Source organism: Carassius gibelio, chromosome B9 (assembly GCF_023724105.1).
Source record: "Carassius gibelio isolate Cgi1373 ecotype wild population from Czech Republic chromosome B9, carGib1.2-hapl.c, whole genome shotgun sequence".
In the NCBI taxonomy this organism is placed as follows: Eukaryota; Metazoa; Chordata; class Actinopteri; order Cypriniformes; family Cyprinidae; genus Carassius; species Carassius gibelio.
In genome coordinates this window covers 3000420-3018619 of record NC_068404.1, presented here as the reverse complement: position 1 = coordinate 3018619, position 18200 = coordinate 3000420, and the positions used below count along the sequence as shown (strand labels likewise).

The 18200-nt window shown below is 35.9% G+C and overlaps 2 protein-coding genes across 3 annotated transcripts in view; one reads left to right on the top strand and one right to left on the bottom strand.

The window, feature by feature from the left end:
- The window catches only part of LOC127965256 (uncharacterized), a 128037-nt gene that overhangs the window by 21079 nt on the left and 88758 nt on the right, over window positions 1-18200 (bottom strand). The gene's annotated exons all lie outside the window — the stretch shown is intronic.
- On the top strand, window positions 1047-17435 carry LOC127965255 (glutamate decarboxylase 1-like). 2 transcript variants are annotated; one of them, XM_052565953.1, is made up of 17 exons: window positions 1047-1657; window positions 2597-2777; window positions 4259-4318; window positions 5730-5882; window positions 6790-7032; window positions 7308-7398; window positions 10215-10327; window positions 10526-10641; window positions 11234-11313; window positions 11386-11440; window positions 11980-12096; window positions 12189-12253; window positions 12926-13004; window positions 13204-13353; window positions 14478-14585; window positions 14674-14763; window positions 14848-17435. In XM_052565953.1, exons 2-17 carry the CDS (start codon window positions 2687-2689, stop codon window positions 15019-15021), a joined length of 1785 nt encoding a protein of 594 aa, XP_052421913.1. In that variant the 5' UTR covers window positions 1047-1657; window positions 2597-2686; the 3' UTR covers window positions 15022-17435. The 2 variants fall into 2 exon arrangements, with proteins under 2 accessions (XP_052421913.1, XP_052421914.1); XM_052565954.1 differs by lacking the exons at window positions 1047-1657; window positions 2597-2777 and adding an exon at window positions 2784-2971.

Here is an 18200-nt window from a genome sequence, read left to right as displayed (position 1 = left end):
TATTATTATTATTATTATTATCAATACTTACCTGTAGCTATGAACTCTTGACCACATTCCAAAAAGTCAAATGTCTATGATTTCTAAGAAAAAAAGTTTTAATGATATGCAAACATAATACAATGTATGTATATTTTTATTTATTTTTATTTTTTAATTATTATTATTTTATTGCTTAATGGCATAATTTGCGTAGACGAAGCAGTTGTGCGTGTGGCCTGAGCTTTAATATACCAGCGCCACCTTGCGTCGACTAGAGGTTCTGAAGCTGTAAATAAAGGCTGCTGCTCACTGAAATGACCATGGCGTGAATCTAGAAATATGGCGTTGTTTTTGCTTTATTAATCGCATCCATAGACCGACTGCAAGACCAAAAGAAGTTAAAATCCAAGTTGCTTTATTTTGTAATGACCACATATGTCTATACTGATAATGTCAAAATAGAGATAAGAATTATTAGGTAAACTGTTAAAATTGAAGGGTTTGAAATTGAAGTTACTCAGTAAGGTGAGGTGTGCCTGACAATCCAAGACTCTGTTCAACAGAAAAATGATTCTCCGTTGAAGAGGGATCTTTGAGTTGAAAAAAAAAAAAAAAAAAAAAAAAACATCGAACAACCTCTTAGTAAACAATAACCAGTGGGTATGAGGATTTATTTGTATATTTATTTATGATTATTGTTATTATTATTAGTTTTTTTTTTTGTTTGTTTTTTTTTTTTTGCAGACCTGCAGATTTGAGTCACAGAGGGAGCAGTCCAGGTGCTGAAGATGCATTTAATATGACAGAATCCAGAGATCTGAGCCTATTACTCCTATACAGTCGATGCATTCCTTCTTATAAAAAGTGTTTAGGTAGAATAATACTTGAGGATTTTTATCACCTTGATAAAAACAGAAAAAAGAAACCATAAAAGCACTGCATGCATGAATTAAGAATCGGCTTTGGTTTATTGCATTAATTGAACGCTTGCTGCCACCATGTGGAGTTCTCCTACAACACCCGTCTGAACAGCCTTCACATTCATAAAACTTCTCAGACAACAGCTTCTCTTTTCAAGGTTAAGAAGATCACTTAGCGCATAAACATAAAGGAGAACGCTTCAAAGCTCGACGAGTCTCTCGCTTATAGATATTTATGAAGAACCTGTTCCAGTAACAGTAGCTAAAACGCAAGAACTCTCCGAGCAGTGTTGTCCTTGATGTCTGAAGGGCAGACTGACCCAGACTCCTCTCCGGAGCAGCATCTAATTGTGCTGTGCGCTGCTGTCGTGTCAAACTTGGAAAGTGTTTGTTCGTGAATTGCATTCTCATTTAAGACACAAAGTCCTTCGGGAAGGTGCCACAGCTGTCGTAATAACGCTCGTGCTGACGCTTCTGTAGAAGTGAGATGTGTTTCAGAGCCAGTCTGATGTTGTGGAGAGGTCCGAGGATTACTAACCGCGCGTCACGCGCATCCGGTGTCGAATAAATAGACGATTTACGCTTTGAGTAGCAGCAAGTAACACATCGCCTCCGGAGAGGTCATCGAGTTCCGTCGAGAATTTTTTTTAGATATAGTCGTGAGCTGATTTTGGAGGGAGAGCGCATCTGACCTCGAGGAAATTTAGTTTCGTGGAGATTTTGGATATTGTTGCATATCTCGCTTCTTTTACAAGGTGAGCGGTTTCTTGGACTTTTTAAAAAAAATGTTTTTGTTGATCTTCTAAAGTAAGACTGTAATTATTCATCTAACAGGTGTTTCACAGCAGACAGGCGTTCAGTACTGTCTGTGCTTTTGTGATGTAAGCTATGCTTATTTGGTAAAACTGTGGATTTTATGTCATTTTTAAAATACAAATTAATTAATAAATAAATTCTAACAATACTAATCTATATTGCATACAGGTATAGGTTTCTGTTAACCTTTCAACAGCCATCGGTTTCCTTCATCCATATCTCATCTGAATTGAGAAATCGATATGCACCATTTCTTAATCAATCTTAACATGTGTAGGCTATATTAATCCAGACAATATGTGATTGGCATGAAACCATTTCTGTGAATGAAACTTTTAGAGCACCGTTTCAGATCTAGGAGTCTTAAAATCATTTGACATTTTGAAAAAAAGGTCGTGTAATCTTTAATATAATCTCGGTTTATTTGATTTATTTGAGGAAGTAAGCCAACAATGAATCATTATAAGGCTCGGCAACCTGTGTGAGTAGACTGGTTTCTAAAAGGTAGGCTAATTTAATTATAATAGTTGTTTGATTTGAAACACATCCACTTAAATAATCCTTCATGCTGAAATGTTTTTTGTTAAGGTTCTGTTTAATAATAATAATAATAATAATAATAATAATAATAATAATAATAATAATAATAAGGTTCTGTAATAAGCTTGTCACCCAAAGAACCGAAAGTATTTTATTATTTTTAAAGAAAAGAGCAGCACATATAGGCTATATTAGACTATCTAATCCATTAGCATATTCGATTTAGTTATTATTTTAATTTATGATATGAAAAATCTGTTTAATTTTTTATTTTATTTTTTATTTATTTTTTTTTAATGCTATGATGCCGGTGTTGATGCTGAACTTCCTTCCTCCAGTCAGCTTGACTGTGTGTGTCTGCTGAATCAGGAGCAGTTTCTCTGAGAGTGACAGGGCTCTTTGGATTGAGGACTTAAACACTGGGGCTGATGGCTGCTTCCTCCTCCTCCTCCTCCTCCTCCTCCTCTTCTGGCGGAGATCCGGATCCCAACTCGACAAATTTACGGCCACCCTCCTCAAGTAGGTCCATCACCGATAAACCGCTATTTCACTCCGGCTATTTGCTTTGTGGCCAACGCCATTAATCTTGTCGCTGAGGCGAGAAAACGGCGCTGTTCGCGACGCGTCAGGAGCAACAAATCACCGCAGCGTTGAGCGCGCGGCGCGTCGGACGCCCGCATCACCCAGACAGACCAATACCGCTGTCAACATAGGTGATGGCCTTTAAACACACCTGCACACAGACAATTAGTGAAGACAGACGAGCAGCCAACTCTGATCCGACATTAGTTTTCAGATGCACGGGTTTAAAATGTAAGCTAGCTATTATTAAAATTAGGCTATATATAATTTGTGTCATTTAAAATTAGATATTACTATTATTAACATTAGCTATTATTAAAATGTATTAGGTAGTAAGCTGTCATTTTTATGTTGCAGGACAGTTTTATAGCTTCAGTTGTATCCTTCTTCTTTAGGTAGCCTATATTTTTGTCATCTCGGTCCAATGGTAAAAACGGGAACGAGTCTGTCTGTCGAAGTGTCTAATCACATGAAGTGTATCTATAATTGTAGGCACTCTAAATCTGTAGTAATGGCCCCCTGCTCGCTTCAGTGTGTTTCTGTGTGATGGCGGAGGCAAACAGCTCTGTTTATTAATTTCCTTATGTCCGGAAGAAACATGCTCTTCAAAAATTAGCCACGGCATATTGTGACTGTGTGTGTGTCTGTAGCTGCGGGGTACATTTGCTCACATTCATCCTGGACTCTGTTTTCTTTATTTTTTAAATTAGCAATTTTAGATTTAATTTCTCACATTTCTATTCTGATTTTTTTTTTTTTTTTTTAGAATTTCCAAAAGCATAAAATCCTCGCTATATTTGATAAATTCCATTGTTCTATTCTTTGAAGTGTCTTTTATGACGTCTTTTCAAAACAATTTCAATAAATTCGTCATATAGGCCTTCATTTAAATTGTGAAATCTAAAAAATAATAATAATAAAAAAAAACTAAAAAATAATAATAATAAATGCTTCCGATTTCATAAACTCGCATTATGTTTTCGTGCCACGTTTATCTGCCAAGCATGCCAATTATTTCCATCAAGTAAATCAGAATTGCAGTTGAAATAGAAAACGATTTAATGCACCTGAGATGAAAAGAGGAGAAGGCATTTGCAGAAGAATGGGACGGGATGCTGGGAGAGATAATGAGCTGCTGGTCAATGATGCTGAACTCATAATAGCGCTGCTGAGGGTTTGGGCCGAGGGGAGGGAGCTCCTCATCCACCTCTTGTCCTGGTTTGGCCTGCATTAATGCTGGATTCTGTTCAGCTGCCTGCCACATTAATTTCATATTAGGAGCATAAAGGATGGTGCATTTACCGCTTGGGTGCATTTAGAAAGAGGGCTTCAATTGTATTTTGTGGATAGGCGGGGACCATATAATTATCGCTTTATTTGCCAGATTACTTAGAGATTTCGCCGTTTTCTCCCCGTAGACTATGACTGGAGTGGAGTCGCTCATGGATGCACGAGGAAACTTGGGATGAAGATATGCGGTAAGTTGAAAAAAAGGCTAAATATATATAAATTAAGCAGTGAATATGACGGAAGAGTTTCATGGTTTTCAGCCCTGAAATAGCTACTACGCCAACTATTTTGAAAAACCACCTGGCACTGTGGTGCATAGGCTATTATGTCTGTATTAATTGCTTTCTAACGAGCAGATGTGTCTCATAGCGCCCCCTTTTGGTGGTTTCTGCTGGTCACCTAATTGACCGTCAACAACAGCAGCAGCAATTACCTCCATTATTTGCCGATGAATGGAGGAGAAGACTGAAAACGAGTTTCTTTTTTAAAAATGAAAAATTGCCTATTGGACTTCGCTGAAAGCCCGAAGAAGCACTGCAGTTAACAGACAAAACAAAACCAGAACAGCCTACAGAATTAGCTTGAAAAATGTTGCTTTGCTTAACCATGCGATTTAAAGAAAATCCCTTCGGTTCGTTTATTAAAGATAACGCTTTCCGATTGTTTTAGTCCGGCATCGAGTTGAGAGGTGAGCAGATGAATCTATGTGTGTCCCGAGAGAATTTGTGCTCAGTGGAGATCTATTAAAGCACAATCCGTCAAGCCTCTGTTTCGCAGCGATAACACGAACCCTTTACATAACGCTTACTGATAAGAGCTGATTTCAGAAGAAATAGTCTTTCGTGAATTAGTCGCATATGGCTGTTTCATTAGATACAGACGAATGGGAATATAAATAGTAAGGTTCGAATATAAATAAGATTGCATTTAGAATGACAATGTGGTTTACGGTTTAAGATATATACACATATATATATATATATATCCTAGGATCATCTGGCAGACTAGAAATGTGTCGTGGTAGAAGAGCCATGCACCGCTTGAATGATCCCATATCAGCTGAAGAAGATGAGGATGAAGACCATGAGGAAGCCGCAGAAGACAAAATATAATAATCTGCAGTGGCTCTTGCTGCTGTCTCGATGCAGGGTTTTTTCTTTTTTTTTTTTTTTTTTTGCTATGCTGTAATAATTCCTCTGTAGCCTAGCAGTGTGATGTCAATTCTGCACTCAGTTATCTTGTGCTGTTTGTTGTTTTTTAAACGAAGACACCCTAAATAAATAAATAAATAAAACTGTTTAACTGTATTTATTGTTATGGCTAATAACTGTACATGTAGGCTAACTGCATCTATAAACCGCGGTATGGTTCCTGTCGTGACGAGCATCAGCTGCGCTCGTGCCTGCTCTCTCATTTACAGTCCATCTACACCCCTGTGACACTGAGCTCATCATGTGATGGTCACCTGTGTCATGAACACACATGAGACACTTTATCTTTACCTTTACAGACACTTCATCTGTGTCAAAGTATGTGCTGCAATGTTTGGAGAAAACGGAGGCCGCTCATTTCAGTCTTCCTCTCTGTGTAATAATACAGGATTTTTGCAGAAGAACAATAATGTGGACGACAAGAGTCGAATTGTCGGGTTTATTAACGAACAGCAGCCCAAGAGCATCTTGACACGGGACAACGCGCGAGACGCTCGCTTCAGACGCGCAGAGACGGACTTCTCCAATCTGTATGCGCGAGGTGAGGCACACTGACCCCCTGATCATCAGGCTCGCCTTTTACTAAAATAACTTGATTATTAAATGTTACATAGGTTAAGTATATTTTTAGAATATAATTAATAATATGATTTGCAATGGGATTCTTTTTTTATGTACATATTTATTTTGATATGCAGTCAATTATGTTTAGAATTTATGAAAGGGCTCAAAAATTAAAGCAGTAAAGCAGATTGATATTAAAACAAACGATTGGTCTATCCTACGTTTTACATAGTTTGCCTGCAAATAGTTTGTCAGTAAATGATTATTTTTATTTTATTTTAAATGTTCTGCTTTCCACTCATACAAAAAAGAAAAAGAAAGAAAAAAGAAAGAAAAAAGGCTTGAATTATTATGATTTTTTAATGTTTTTGAAGGAAGCCTTTAATTAGACAATTAAACAAAAATGAAATATTATTAAATTATTATTTATAATATTATCACAATAGTTAAGTTTTGTGTTTGAATACATTTTAAAATGTGATTTATTTCTGTGATGCACAGCTGTATTTTCTTATTATTTTCTTATTATTTTCTATTTTCTTATTATTATCAATGTTCAAAACAGCTGAATTTATTTATTTTCTGTCTTCTTTTTTTTTTTTTTTTTTTTAAACTTACCCCAGACTTTTGTGGTAGTGTATCATTTTTGACATTGTGGGAATAATTTCATTTAAAACGAAAAATATTTCATATTCTGATCATATTTTGATCAAATGAATGCAGCCTTGGTGAGCATAAGAGACTTCTTTCAAAAACATTAAAAAGAGAGAAGAACCTCTCTTTCACCAGCATGTGTAAATAGCCTATTTTTCTACGAATGAAAACTGTAAGAACAAGCAGCAGTTTGATTGACGGATAAATCTTTGTAACAACTGTGGTCACAGATCTGCTTCCTGCTAAGAATGGAGAGGAGTATACGATGCAGTTCCTGCTGGAGGTGGTGGACATCCTCACTAACTATGTGCGCAAGACCTTCGACAGATCCACAAAAGTGCTGGACTTCCATCATCCGCACCAGCTGCTGGAGGGAATGGAGGGCTTCAACCTAGATCTGTGTGATGAGCCCGAGAGTCTGGAGCAGATCCTGGTGGACTGCAGGGACACGCTCAAATACGGCATCCGCACCGGTGACCCTCACCTGCTCCTCCGATTCAATGAATGCTTCACAATCTTACAGTGACACACACTCTTAAAAACAAAGGGGCTTAAACGATTAATCTCAGCGATGCCGAAGAAGAACCATTCTTTTTAGAATACAAAGAAGCTTTTGTGAAACAGAAAGGTTCTTTATGGAACCATTTAGACAAAAAGGTTCTTCTATGGCATCGAGAAGCACCTTTATTTTTCCAAGTGCATGCATGTGCATTGGTGTTAGTGTGTCATCTTCTTTCCTTGTCTGCAGGTCACCCAAGGTTTTTTAACCAGCTGTCTTCAGGTCTAGACATCATTGGTTTAGCTGGAGAGTGGTTGACTTCTACTGCCAACACTAACATGTGAGTTCCTCCTTCCTTCCTTCATTCATTCAGCTTCGTTGTGTTGCGCGAGGCAAACAATTTGACCAAATAAGACAATTCAGCAGTTTACAATTAAACTTTATGTTTAACCTATTTATGAAGTGTTATGGTACTTGCAAGACAGAACTAAAATAATATTCTTCAAAATCTCTAATGTTAAGTATTAAACATCAATTCAAGCCATTTTAGCTTTACAACTGCTACAACTGATAAAATGATAATAAAATAGATTACAATATTAAAATCTCCCATTGACTTGTGGTTGAACATTCAATTTATAACCACAATGTGAAAAGTGGGGACCTGCAAGTATTACCTTAAAGAGCTTTTTGTGCCTGATTTAGCTGGTAACATGCAGTTTTTATGGTATATCTTGATGTACATGCGAACCAGAGTTTATTCAGACACCTTCAACACTTCTCGCGTTATCACAGTTTATTTGCTATTGTTTTAGATAATGGCAACTCAGTTAAACTGTGTCAGAACAAATTCATCTTGATCATGTCAGAAACTTTAATAGAAAGGTATGTATGCATTTGATTGAATAGCTGTCTGCTTTTAAATTTAAGAACACAATTAATACCAATTTTGGTCAACCAGTTACCGAGCAATGCTTCATTTATATCAGTCTGTGTTGTAAAAAGTTTACATTAGCAATTAAATAAAAACACTTAAGCAAAACATGGTCAAGTCAAAGTGTCTGAATAATTTTTGTTCCCAAATGTTTATTAATTTTTACTGGCAATCCACTTTATGAAGAATCTTTTGGTAAAATATGTCACAGTTCACTTTATTTTGTTATCCTCACTTACATAAATGAACTTTAGTGTCCTGCACCCGCTAGTCAAAAAATACGTATATATCTGGTTTCTGAATAACTTTTGTTTTGACTGTATGTAGGCTGGCTCGGTGATGTTAAATAATAATGCTGACTCGAATAAAACCACTTATTTTATTCATTTTTGTCATTGCAACAACAGTAACATCATTTTTGCATAGTTAGTCAATTTGAACATGAAGTCATTGGTACATTTCAAAGACTCCTGCACAGAAGTCACAAAACATAACTGTGCTGACGCAGCGTTTAATTTACATGGAATCAAATAAACATAACATTTAAAAAGAAACATAATCATAAAACATTAATTTAAACAAATAATAAAACATATTAGCACGGTTAAATTCAGGAAAAGCAAGTGTAATGTTGCTCTGTTAACTGAAGACCAGGATATATATATATATATATATATATATATATATATATATATATATATATATATATATATATATATATATATATATATATATATATATATATATATATATATATATATATATATATATATATATATATATATATACATACATATATATATATATATATATATATATATATATATATATATATATATTCAATGTTTGCTCAGATTCTGAATCATGAGAGATAGTAATAGTGATGCTTGTCTTAGTAAACACTGCTGTGCTCTTATTGTCAGAACAGTATTTTTTATGTACTTTATTATAATAAATACATTTTTTATTGAATCTTTGGACAAATTGCTAAAAAAAAAATCTGCATACATATGTGTTTTTTGTTGAGGATTACTGTATATTTGGCACATTTGGCTTTTATTGTTAGTGTGCTAATGGAGAATATGGAGCTCATATTTGAGGAGGAAAAGCTGAACAAGACATGCAATTTGCTGCCATTTCTAATATTTATAAGGCCAAAAAAAAGAAAAAAAAGAAAAGCTGACAGCTTGTAATATAAACCAATGACACCTTTTTAACAGTATAACAGATTACTGACACAAAATTCATATAAATATCAGTTGTTACTCTACATCTCCCAATAATCTGTCTTAGTAAGATGATATTTAAATTCTTAGTTTTATGATCAAAGCTCAGTATTTCTGAAGCACACAATACAATGCAGTACAATGGTGATTGAGACTTCTTAAACATTCTTAAAACTGATTTTTTTGATACATTTCATCATGCATTTTCTAAACATGATGTATGGATAATCAAGAAAACATAAGTTGATTCAGGCCAGTAAGTGTTCTTGAAATATTGCTAAATATAAACGTTATCCTTATGTTTTTTTTTTTTTTTTTTTTTTTTTTTTTAATTTTTACAATTATACAAAAATACAGTTTACTTGAAAGGTATTCAAACTGGAGTATTTTTTTTTTTTTTTATAAATACTGTAAATAACATTCAGATCTGCTTTTAAAACTACCTTGTTTGTCTGGAAGAACTGTATGGACTGTGTGGTTTTATTGTATTTACCCAACAGTTATTAAAAAAAGGTAATTTGTAAGAGATAATGCACAAAAATAAATAAATAAATACGTTTTTTGTCATATATGTTTGAATATAAAATATAAAAGTACTGCTAGAGAAATCATAACTATAAATGGACTTTTGACTAGAAAACCTGTGACAACTATAGCCCCGGTCTCCGCACTATATGATTTCACCTTCTCAAGCTTGCACGGGTTCACGCTGTCTCTAAATTATGCGTCAGTACTGTTTATATTGATTAGACAGAACTGCATGAGCACTTGACATTTGCATGTACTAATGAGCTGCTCATCATCACTAATCACCGTGGATGATTATTGACTGGCGCTAATAGGTTGAAGATGCCTGCAGTGGGCTTCCTCCCATCACAGTGATTCAGTGATGGACTGAACAGACTGACATGAATACAGAGAGTTAGTGAATTACCTCCTGCTGTCAGGACACTCATTAATGTGGGACGAGCAGTAACGAGGTGTGTGTGTTTACAGGTTCACATATGAGATTGCACCAGTGTTTGTACTGATGGAACAGCTCACCCTGAAGAAAATGCGAGAGATCATTGGCTGGCCGAATGGAGAGGGCGATGGCATTTTCTCACCAGGTGTGGTCAAGTAAACAACAGTTGCTGATATTTATAAGGCCATTTATGATAACAAGAGGTGTGTGGTAGATTGTGTACAAAAGCAGACTTTTGATTATGTTGATAAAGGCCTTAGAAATGTGCATCAGATCTGATATAGTAAGCTTTATAGGGCTACTTACAGACCTGTTGGATGTGGTAAAATGTGTGTTCTTGCAGGAGGAGCGATCTCAAACATGTACAGCTTGATGGTGGCACGGTATAAACACTACCCTGAGGTTAAAATCAAAGGCATGGCAGCGGCTCCCAGATTGGTGCTGTTCACCTCTGAACATGTAGGTCATTTACACGCTCTCTGTCGTTGCGCTCCTTTGCTACGCTGTTAGATGCTGAGCCTGAAAGTATAGCCAACATTTTTAAGTTATCACTATGAATACATTGTTCCTATCAACTGTTTCTGAAGTCCACCCATAGAATAAAAATGGGACAAAATATGTACATTCTGTCGTTTTTTACTCATCCGTATCATCAAACACATAAGAAAATGTTTTGCAGTATACCTTGGTTTTTCTTTCTCATGCATTGCATGCAGCAAACTCCAAAACTGACAAAACAAGCACCTTAATTGTGTATTATATTGTAAGACTTCTGAAACCATATTCTAGCTTTTTGTGTCATTGCTGCATCTCTCACATCTCATTTGCATGCATTAAACCGATCTCGGTTCCTCGACAGATCAGTGATGTCAAACCCGGTGTAATGTGTCCTTATGCACAATATATGAATGTATGCAAATGCAAAAGAGATGTGAGAGTTATGCTGGCTGGTGCTGCTTTATATGTCTCGTCTGTCAGTTTAGAAGCTTTGAATATAATTACACACGCACAAGCCCCACCACTTACCAGTCCATTACAATGTTGTTCCCAGAGTCACTACTCTATAAAGAAGGCCAGTGCAGTGTTGGGATTCGGCACAGAGAATCTGATCTTGCTGAAGACAGATGAGAGGTAAGTGGAGGCTCTCTGTGTTTGTGGACCATTTCATTAATGAAAGTCTGTAACTTTTGCATGTTTTGTTAGAGGTAGAGTGATTCCGGCTGATCTGGAGGCCAAAGTCATTGATGCCAAACAGAAGGTGAGTCTCCAGTGCACAACCAAAAGACTTCAACATAATATGAGACTTTCCTGTTTAAATTGCATCTTTGTATAGAGTTCTAATCCAGTCATGAAATTACTGTCACAATCATGCACTCCTTCAAACACAGTCATTTAGACAATAATGCATAATCACTTTCAACAGTTTTCGTCTATTTTTTTTTTTTTACAGCTCCGATAACACATGGTTTTGTAAGGTAGAATTAATAATGCTTGAACAAAATACATACTGCACAATCCTGCATTCACACCTTTAACTTCTTGCACTGCAAACTTTGATTGAAAGCACATTGGCCTTCTAAAGCTAAAGCTGTATTGAAATGGCAACATTTCTTTAATATCACTATTAAAAAACGTAGTGCAGTTGATCAAACATGGGTTTCATTTAAATAAATGGGTTCCTTTAAGCCCATATTTGTTTCAGAAGCATTTCATGAGTTTAGTTTGAAAGATTTAGTGTTGAGCGACTCTTGTGCATGTTATCTGGTGAAATGGTTTTGTTGCGTCTCTGCTGTCTAGGGGTTTGTGCCAGTGTTTGTGAACGCTACAGCTGGATCTACAGTGTATGGAGCCTTTGATCCAATCAATGAGATCGCTGACATCTGTGAGAAATACAACATCTGGCTTCATGTGGATGTACGTTTGTGATTAGCATTATTCACTTACTGATTATGGTCACACTCTGAATAAGGTGCATTTAAACTGATGGTGTCAATGTGTGTTTTAAGGGAGCATGGGGTGGAGGTTTGCTGATGTCTAGAAAACACAGACACAAGCTGAATGGCGTAGAGAGGTATGGTGAATAAATTACACTCCAGGGGTAAAGGGTTGGTCTGAAAAGAGAAGATATATTAAATAAAATCAGCTTGCTTCACGAGTAGTATTTGGGTGATATAACATTCACATAGTAGTCATAATTTGATAAGAAGAAGCTATGTAGTAATGTTTAACACTTTGTTGTTCAATCTTTGGGAAAAGAGGTGAGCTTAATTGTATTGAAAGCCCACTTGTATCATATTTTAGGAAAACTGTACATGTGGATAATATTAATGAAATAAACAGACACTTGAAGTGTACTTAAGAGTGTACACTTGCGTGGCTGTTTCTAAACCCACTTAAAACTCTTTTAAAGACTGCACTTTTGAAATTATGTCAAATTAAATATTTTGTGTTTTTGGTGTGTTTTCTAGAGTCAATTGCCGTTAACATGGATTTGTTTTTTGTTTTTTTTGTTTGTTTTTTATTCATTTAGTTTATACAGCTGGCTACAAATGTTATCTTCACACTGCTGACAAACAACATAAAACAAAAATACAATGATTTTCCAAAAGTGGGGGAAACGTCATATTTCATATGTTATAGTGGTTGCTATACACCTGCTAAACACATACTCTACTGTGTTCTTATCTCTTTAACCAACTACACATGTGTGAACAGTGTTTTCTGATCAGTGTTGTCTCTGCAGAGCAAACTCTGTCACATGGAACCCACACAAGATGATGGGCGTTCCTCTACAGTGCTCCGCCATTCTGGTCCGAGAGAAGGTAAGAGAGAGAAGGAGAAATGGGGAAAATAATTAGTCTGAATATTAATAGAACAGCTTAAAGTTCAGTAATAGAATGCAAAGAAAGCTGGGTGAGAACAAGAGAAAAAGAGAGGCAGAGAGACAAAGAATCAAAAGAGAGAGAGCTGCTTGCTGACATGTTGTTATTATGATCATCTCCACTCACTGTGTGTTTTCAGGGTCTTCTTCAGGGCTGTAACTCCATGTGTGCAGGATATCTCTTTCAGCCGGATAAGCAGTATGATGTCACCTATGACACAGGGGACAAGGCCATACAGTGTGGCCGTCATGTAGACATCTTCAAATTCTGGCTCATGTGGAAGTCAAAGGTGTGTGTGCACATCCATTAGATCAGAACCTCAGTGCTCGATAAACTCGTGAATTAATCAAATGCAAGATACAGAAATCATGGTTTTAATGCAGTGATGGAAAACAAATCAGATGGATGGATGGATAAATGCATTGGGTAGACGGATGCATGAACATTTACATGAATTAATGAATGAATTAATGAAAAGTAGCAAAGGATGGATGGATGGAAGGAAGGAAGGATGGATGTATAGACAAAAAGTTTGATGATTGATGGATTAATAGATGGATGGATGAATATTTGAATGAATTAAGGATAAATGGGTGGAAGATCATTGGTTTTATGTATGAAGTTATGGATGCATGAATGGAAGGAAGAATGGATGGACGAAATGTTGGATGGATGATGGATTATTTGATGACTGGTTGAACAGATGGATATATGAACAATTAGATGGATGATAGATGGTTGAATAGTTGGATGGATGGATGGAAGGAAGGATGGATAGATGTATAGACAAAAAAGTTTGATGGTTGATGGATTAATAGATGGATGGATGAATATTTGAATGGATTATGGATAAATGGGTGGAAGATGAACGGTTGTATGTGTGAAGGGGTGGATGGATGGGTGAACGAACTGTTAGAATTAATGATGGATGGATGGATGGATGGAAAAAGGAATGGATGGATGAATGGATCGATGGATGGATGAACATATGGACGAAATGTTGGATGGATGATGAATTAATTGATGAATGGTTGAATGGATTGAAGGATGAACAATTAGATGGATGATGGATGGTTAAATAGTTGAATGGATGATGAATAAAGTAGTGGAAGATGAATGGTTGTACTATATGTATGAAGGGGTGGATGGATGGATTAATGATGGATGGATAATTGGATGGATAAATGAATGGTTGGATGCATGGATGGATTGATGAATGAATGGAAAGATGATGGGTTGGTGGAAGACTGGTTGGATAGATAATAGATGAATGGAGGGAAGAATGGGTGGATGAACAGTTGGATGGATGAATGGTGGATGTATGTTTACTGTATTGTAATCAATGTTAATCCAGCTCAAAGATGTGTTTGTAGAATATCAGATGTGATGTTATGGATCTGTTGTCTTTAACAGGGCACTATAGGCTTTGAGAAGCACATTGACAGATGTCTGGAGCTGTCTGAGTATCTCTACCACAAGATAAAGAACCGGGAAGGATATGAGATGGTGTTTGAAGGGGTGGTGAGTGAAAACAATCACATACTAGTACTATTCAGAGTCAAGGTTTCTTTCATAACTTTTTAATGATGCCCTTATGTCTGTTTTTTAGCCCCAACACACTAATGTGTGTTTCTGGTACATTCCTCCAAGCCTGAGGCTTCTGCCAGATGGAGAGGAGAAAAGACAACGACTTCATAAGGTAAGTAGATACTCACACACTTTCCTTCTCAGTCATTTCATTTAGCCAGTAACCTTGAGTTTATGTCCTTTGAATGATATCGAGGTTGCTCCCAAGATCAAGGCAATGATGATGGAGTGTGGAACAACAATGGTGGGCTACCAGCCTCAAGGCAATAAGGTCAACTTCTTCAGAATGGTTGTCTCTAATCCGGCTGTTACCAGGTCTGACATTGACTTCCTGATCGATGAGATAGAAAGACTGGGCCAGGATTTATAGAGTGCACAGGGTTGGATATTCAGTAGATGTTAGTAAATTCTGTAGAAATATAGGAAACGGAGAAGATGTTTTGAAGCAATGTATCAGCTGGACATTCCAGAGTATTAGACCAATGAGGTGCTCTAGAATAATGAACCTCTCTGATGTTCTAGAATGTTCCACTAAGAAACTGGACATTCCAGAATGCAGAGGTGGTGAGCTCTTAAAGCTATAATTTCATAATGAAGGATCAGATTTCCTCCTATGACATTATATGTCCTCTCTTCTTCCCTTCCCCCTGTTCTCTTGTCTCATGTCTATTGTGTTCTTTCTATTGTAACACGTATAAGGTTCCATTTCTGGTTAACTACATTTGTTGACATGAACTGATATTGCCAAAATACTTAATGCATATATTAATCTTACTTTGTTATTTTTAATATTTACAAATACATCCAAAATTATTTAATGGACCTGAGCTAACTTTAATTAGCAATGAGCAGTTGTATATTTATGAACTAAGGTTAACAAAGATTGATAAATACGGTTATATTATAACAGTATATTATATATGTCATATTAATAAATAGTGCAAATACTTTGCTCATTACTTAATGTCAAATACTTGATCCTGATAGACTGAAGAATGTTTTAGAGTTTTACACTGAAAACTGAAAAGCTGCATGTCTTTCTCAGTAGTGATATGGTAGCGTTGCTGTTCTTGAAGCCGTTAAACTTACAGTCCTTACATCAGCACCTTAGGTGTGCATTATTTTATAATAATTCAAGTGTCCATTTTCAATTATTCAATATTCAGTTCATTAACTCATGTTAAGTGATGAAACCTTGTTGTAGAGTGTTACCCTTTATTTTAACAGGAAATATCATCCTATAGAGCACAACTGTACATTTAAGAAATGTTCATGGTTCAGTTCAAATTAAGCTCTATGACAGTGTCTGTGATAAAAAGAAAAAAAAAAACTGTCCCTTTCTACAAATAAAAGAAAATAGTTCTTACAGTATTGCTTTCTCAGTGGAAATGTAACAGGCAAGGCATTGGAGTAGCAATACCTCACTGTATCAAAGTCACAGTCACAATTACAATAGAGAAACCTGCAGTTCAAATATCATAAGATAAGCACTTTATTAAACAACTGAGACTGACTTTTTTGTTTCGCTTTGCCCCATAGACATCCACTGTAAATGCATTAAACACAATATTTTTGTTCAGACTGAGGGACATAGAGCATAATGTTTCAACTGTGAACATTTCCTTTAAAATCCAGTTAACTAATCTGAATTCTCGATAAAAAAAAGTTTAAGAATATACAGTAGTATACCACTATCTAAGAGCCATCTGGACCGTCCGTGTGATTGCACAAATGCATAACTTCTTAGCTGTTATGTCCTGAAGATTAACTGAAGTATGTACCATTGTACCAAGTACTGTATTGACACACTGTTGTGTTTTTAGAATTTATGACTCTTTGTGTAAATTGTGATTGTTTGTGACAAACATATATCACATAGTTTTACAGTAAGAAATGTTTGAATAGTGGTAAAGATATTATTCTCTCCCAAGTATTTTCATTTGTATTTTGAGATACAGTATACATCTATATTATTTAAAACAGTGCATTAGAGATTTTAATTCATTTATCAACCAAAGACATAAAACAAAAATTCTAACTCTGCTACATTATATGGCCAGAAGTATGTGAACATCCCATTCTAATGAATGGATTTTGCTATTCCTGTACCTCCAGTGAAGAAACATTTCAATGCTACACCATAATACCCGTCTAGAGAAGCGGTGGTGCCCAAAACAGGGTCCACATATGGTTTACTAAGTCTGGTGGGGAAGACGTGAACCCCACTAAAAACTACTTTTCCAGACCCCCTCACCCAACATCAGTGCCTTTGGCCATATAGTGTATCTAAATGAATGTCTATCCTAAGATATCAATATAACAAAGCATTTTCTAACCATAGTGCAATGAATGCTGTAGTTGAGATTTAGTCAATGGTATTCATGAATTATTACAAAAAAAAGGAACTTTAAAAAGGGAAGAAAAAAATCAAAAATAAAGTCTCTTAGCTTTTGTTAAGAGAAAAGCACAGCGACGTCACAGCGATGATCCTCCAGAAAGGGGAATGTATTTTATTAGCAGCTATATTTGTAGTATTAGTAAGTTTAATTTCTTCAATATAGACCAAACACAATTTAACATTCCTAAATCAACAAACTATGCTAATATTTTGTGGACGCTTTGCTTACTTTAGTCTGCACATTAGATGTAAAGCTAATGATCTCTAGCTTGAAGTGCCTGAGTGTGTACTAACTACAAAATGTGCATTTTAACTGGCTTGCAGTACTGTATGTGCAATATCACTGTTCACTGTTACCAGTAGAAATAAACACTCAGCTTGAAAAATCTTGGTTTATTTTGTGTGTTTGCATAAATGAAGGGGATGATGTTCACTGAACGGTACGCTTGATCAAGAGTTGCACTGCTTAGAAATGACTCTATCTATATATCTGAGACCATCCAAGGTGTAATTGAGTTTGTTTCTTCATCAGATTTGGAGAAACGTAGCATTGCATCACTTGCTCAGCAATGGATGCTCTGAAGTGAATGGGTGCCATCAGAATGAGAGTCAAACAGCTGATAAAAACATCACAATAATCCACACCGCTCCAGTCCATCAGTTAATGTCTTGTGAAGTGAAAGTGTGTTTAATCTGTCACTTCTGGCCCAAATATGAGTCCATAATCCTTAACATAACCTTTTCCCATAGTGAAAAAGTCCATTCCCTAAGTTTAGAACTGTTTTGGACTGATTTTACTTGATCTGTGCATATTTCTCTCCTGATTCAGACGAGATGACTTTTTTCACTGGAGAAAGTATAGCGATAATTAATGATGAATTTGTTTCTTACAAACATACAACTTTTCGTTTCACGTGATGTTACTGATGGACTGGAGTGCTGTGGATTATTGTGCTGTTTTTCACAGCTGTTTGGACTCTCATTCTGACGGCACCCATTCACTGCAGTGGATCCCTTCCTGAGCAAGTGATGTAACGCTACATTTCTCCAAATCTGCTCCTGAAGAAACAAACTAATTTACATCTTGGATGGCCTGAGGATGAGTACATTTTGCAGCAAATTTTTATTTCTGAATGAACTACTCCTTGAAT

Bases quoted from the DNA above. Each gene is read 5' to 3' on its own strand.
- LOC127965255 (XM_052565953.1), top strand. From the start codon at position 2,687: ATGGCTGCTTCCTCCTCCTCCTCCTCCTCCTCCTCCTCTTCTGGCGGA. The intron at 7,399-10,214 runs GTGAGTTCCTCC...GTGTGTTTACAG, and splicing joins TCTACTGCCAACACTAACAT to GTTCACATATGAGATTGCAC. The intron at 12,254-12,925 runs GTATGGTGAATA...TTGTCTCTGCAG, and splicing joins AAGCTGAATGGCGTAGAGAG to AGCAAACTCTGTCACATGGA.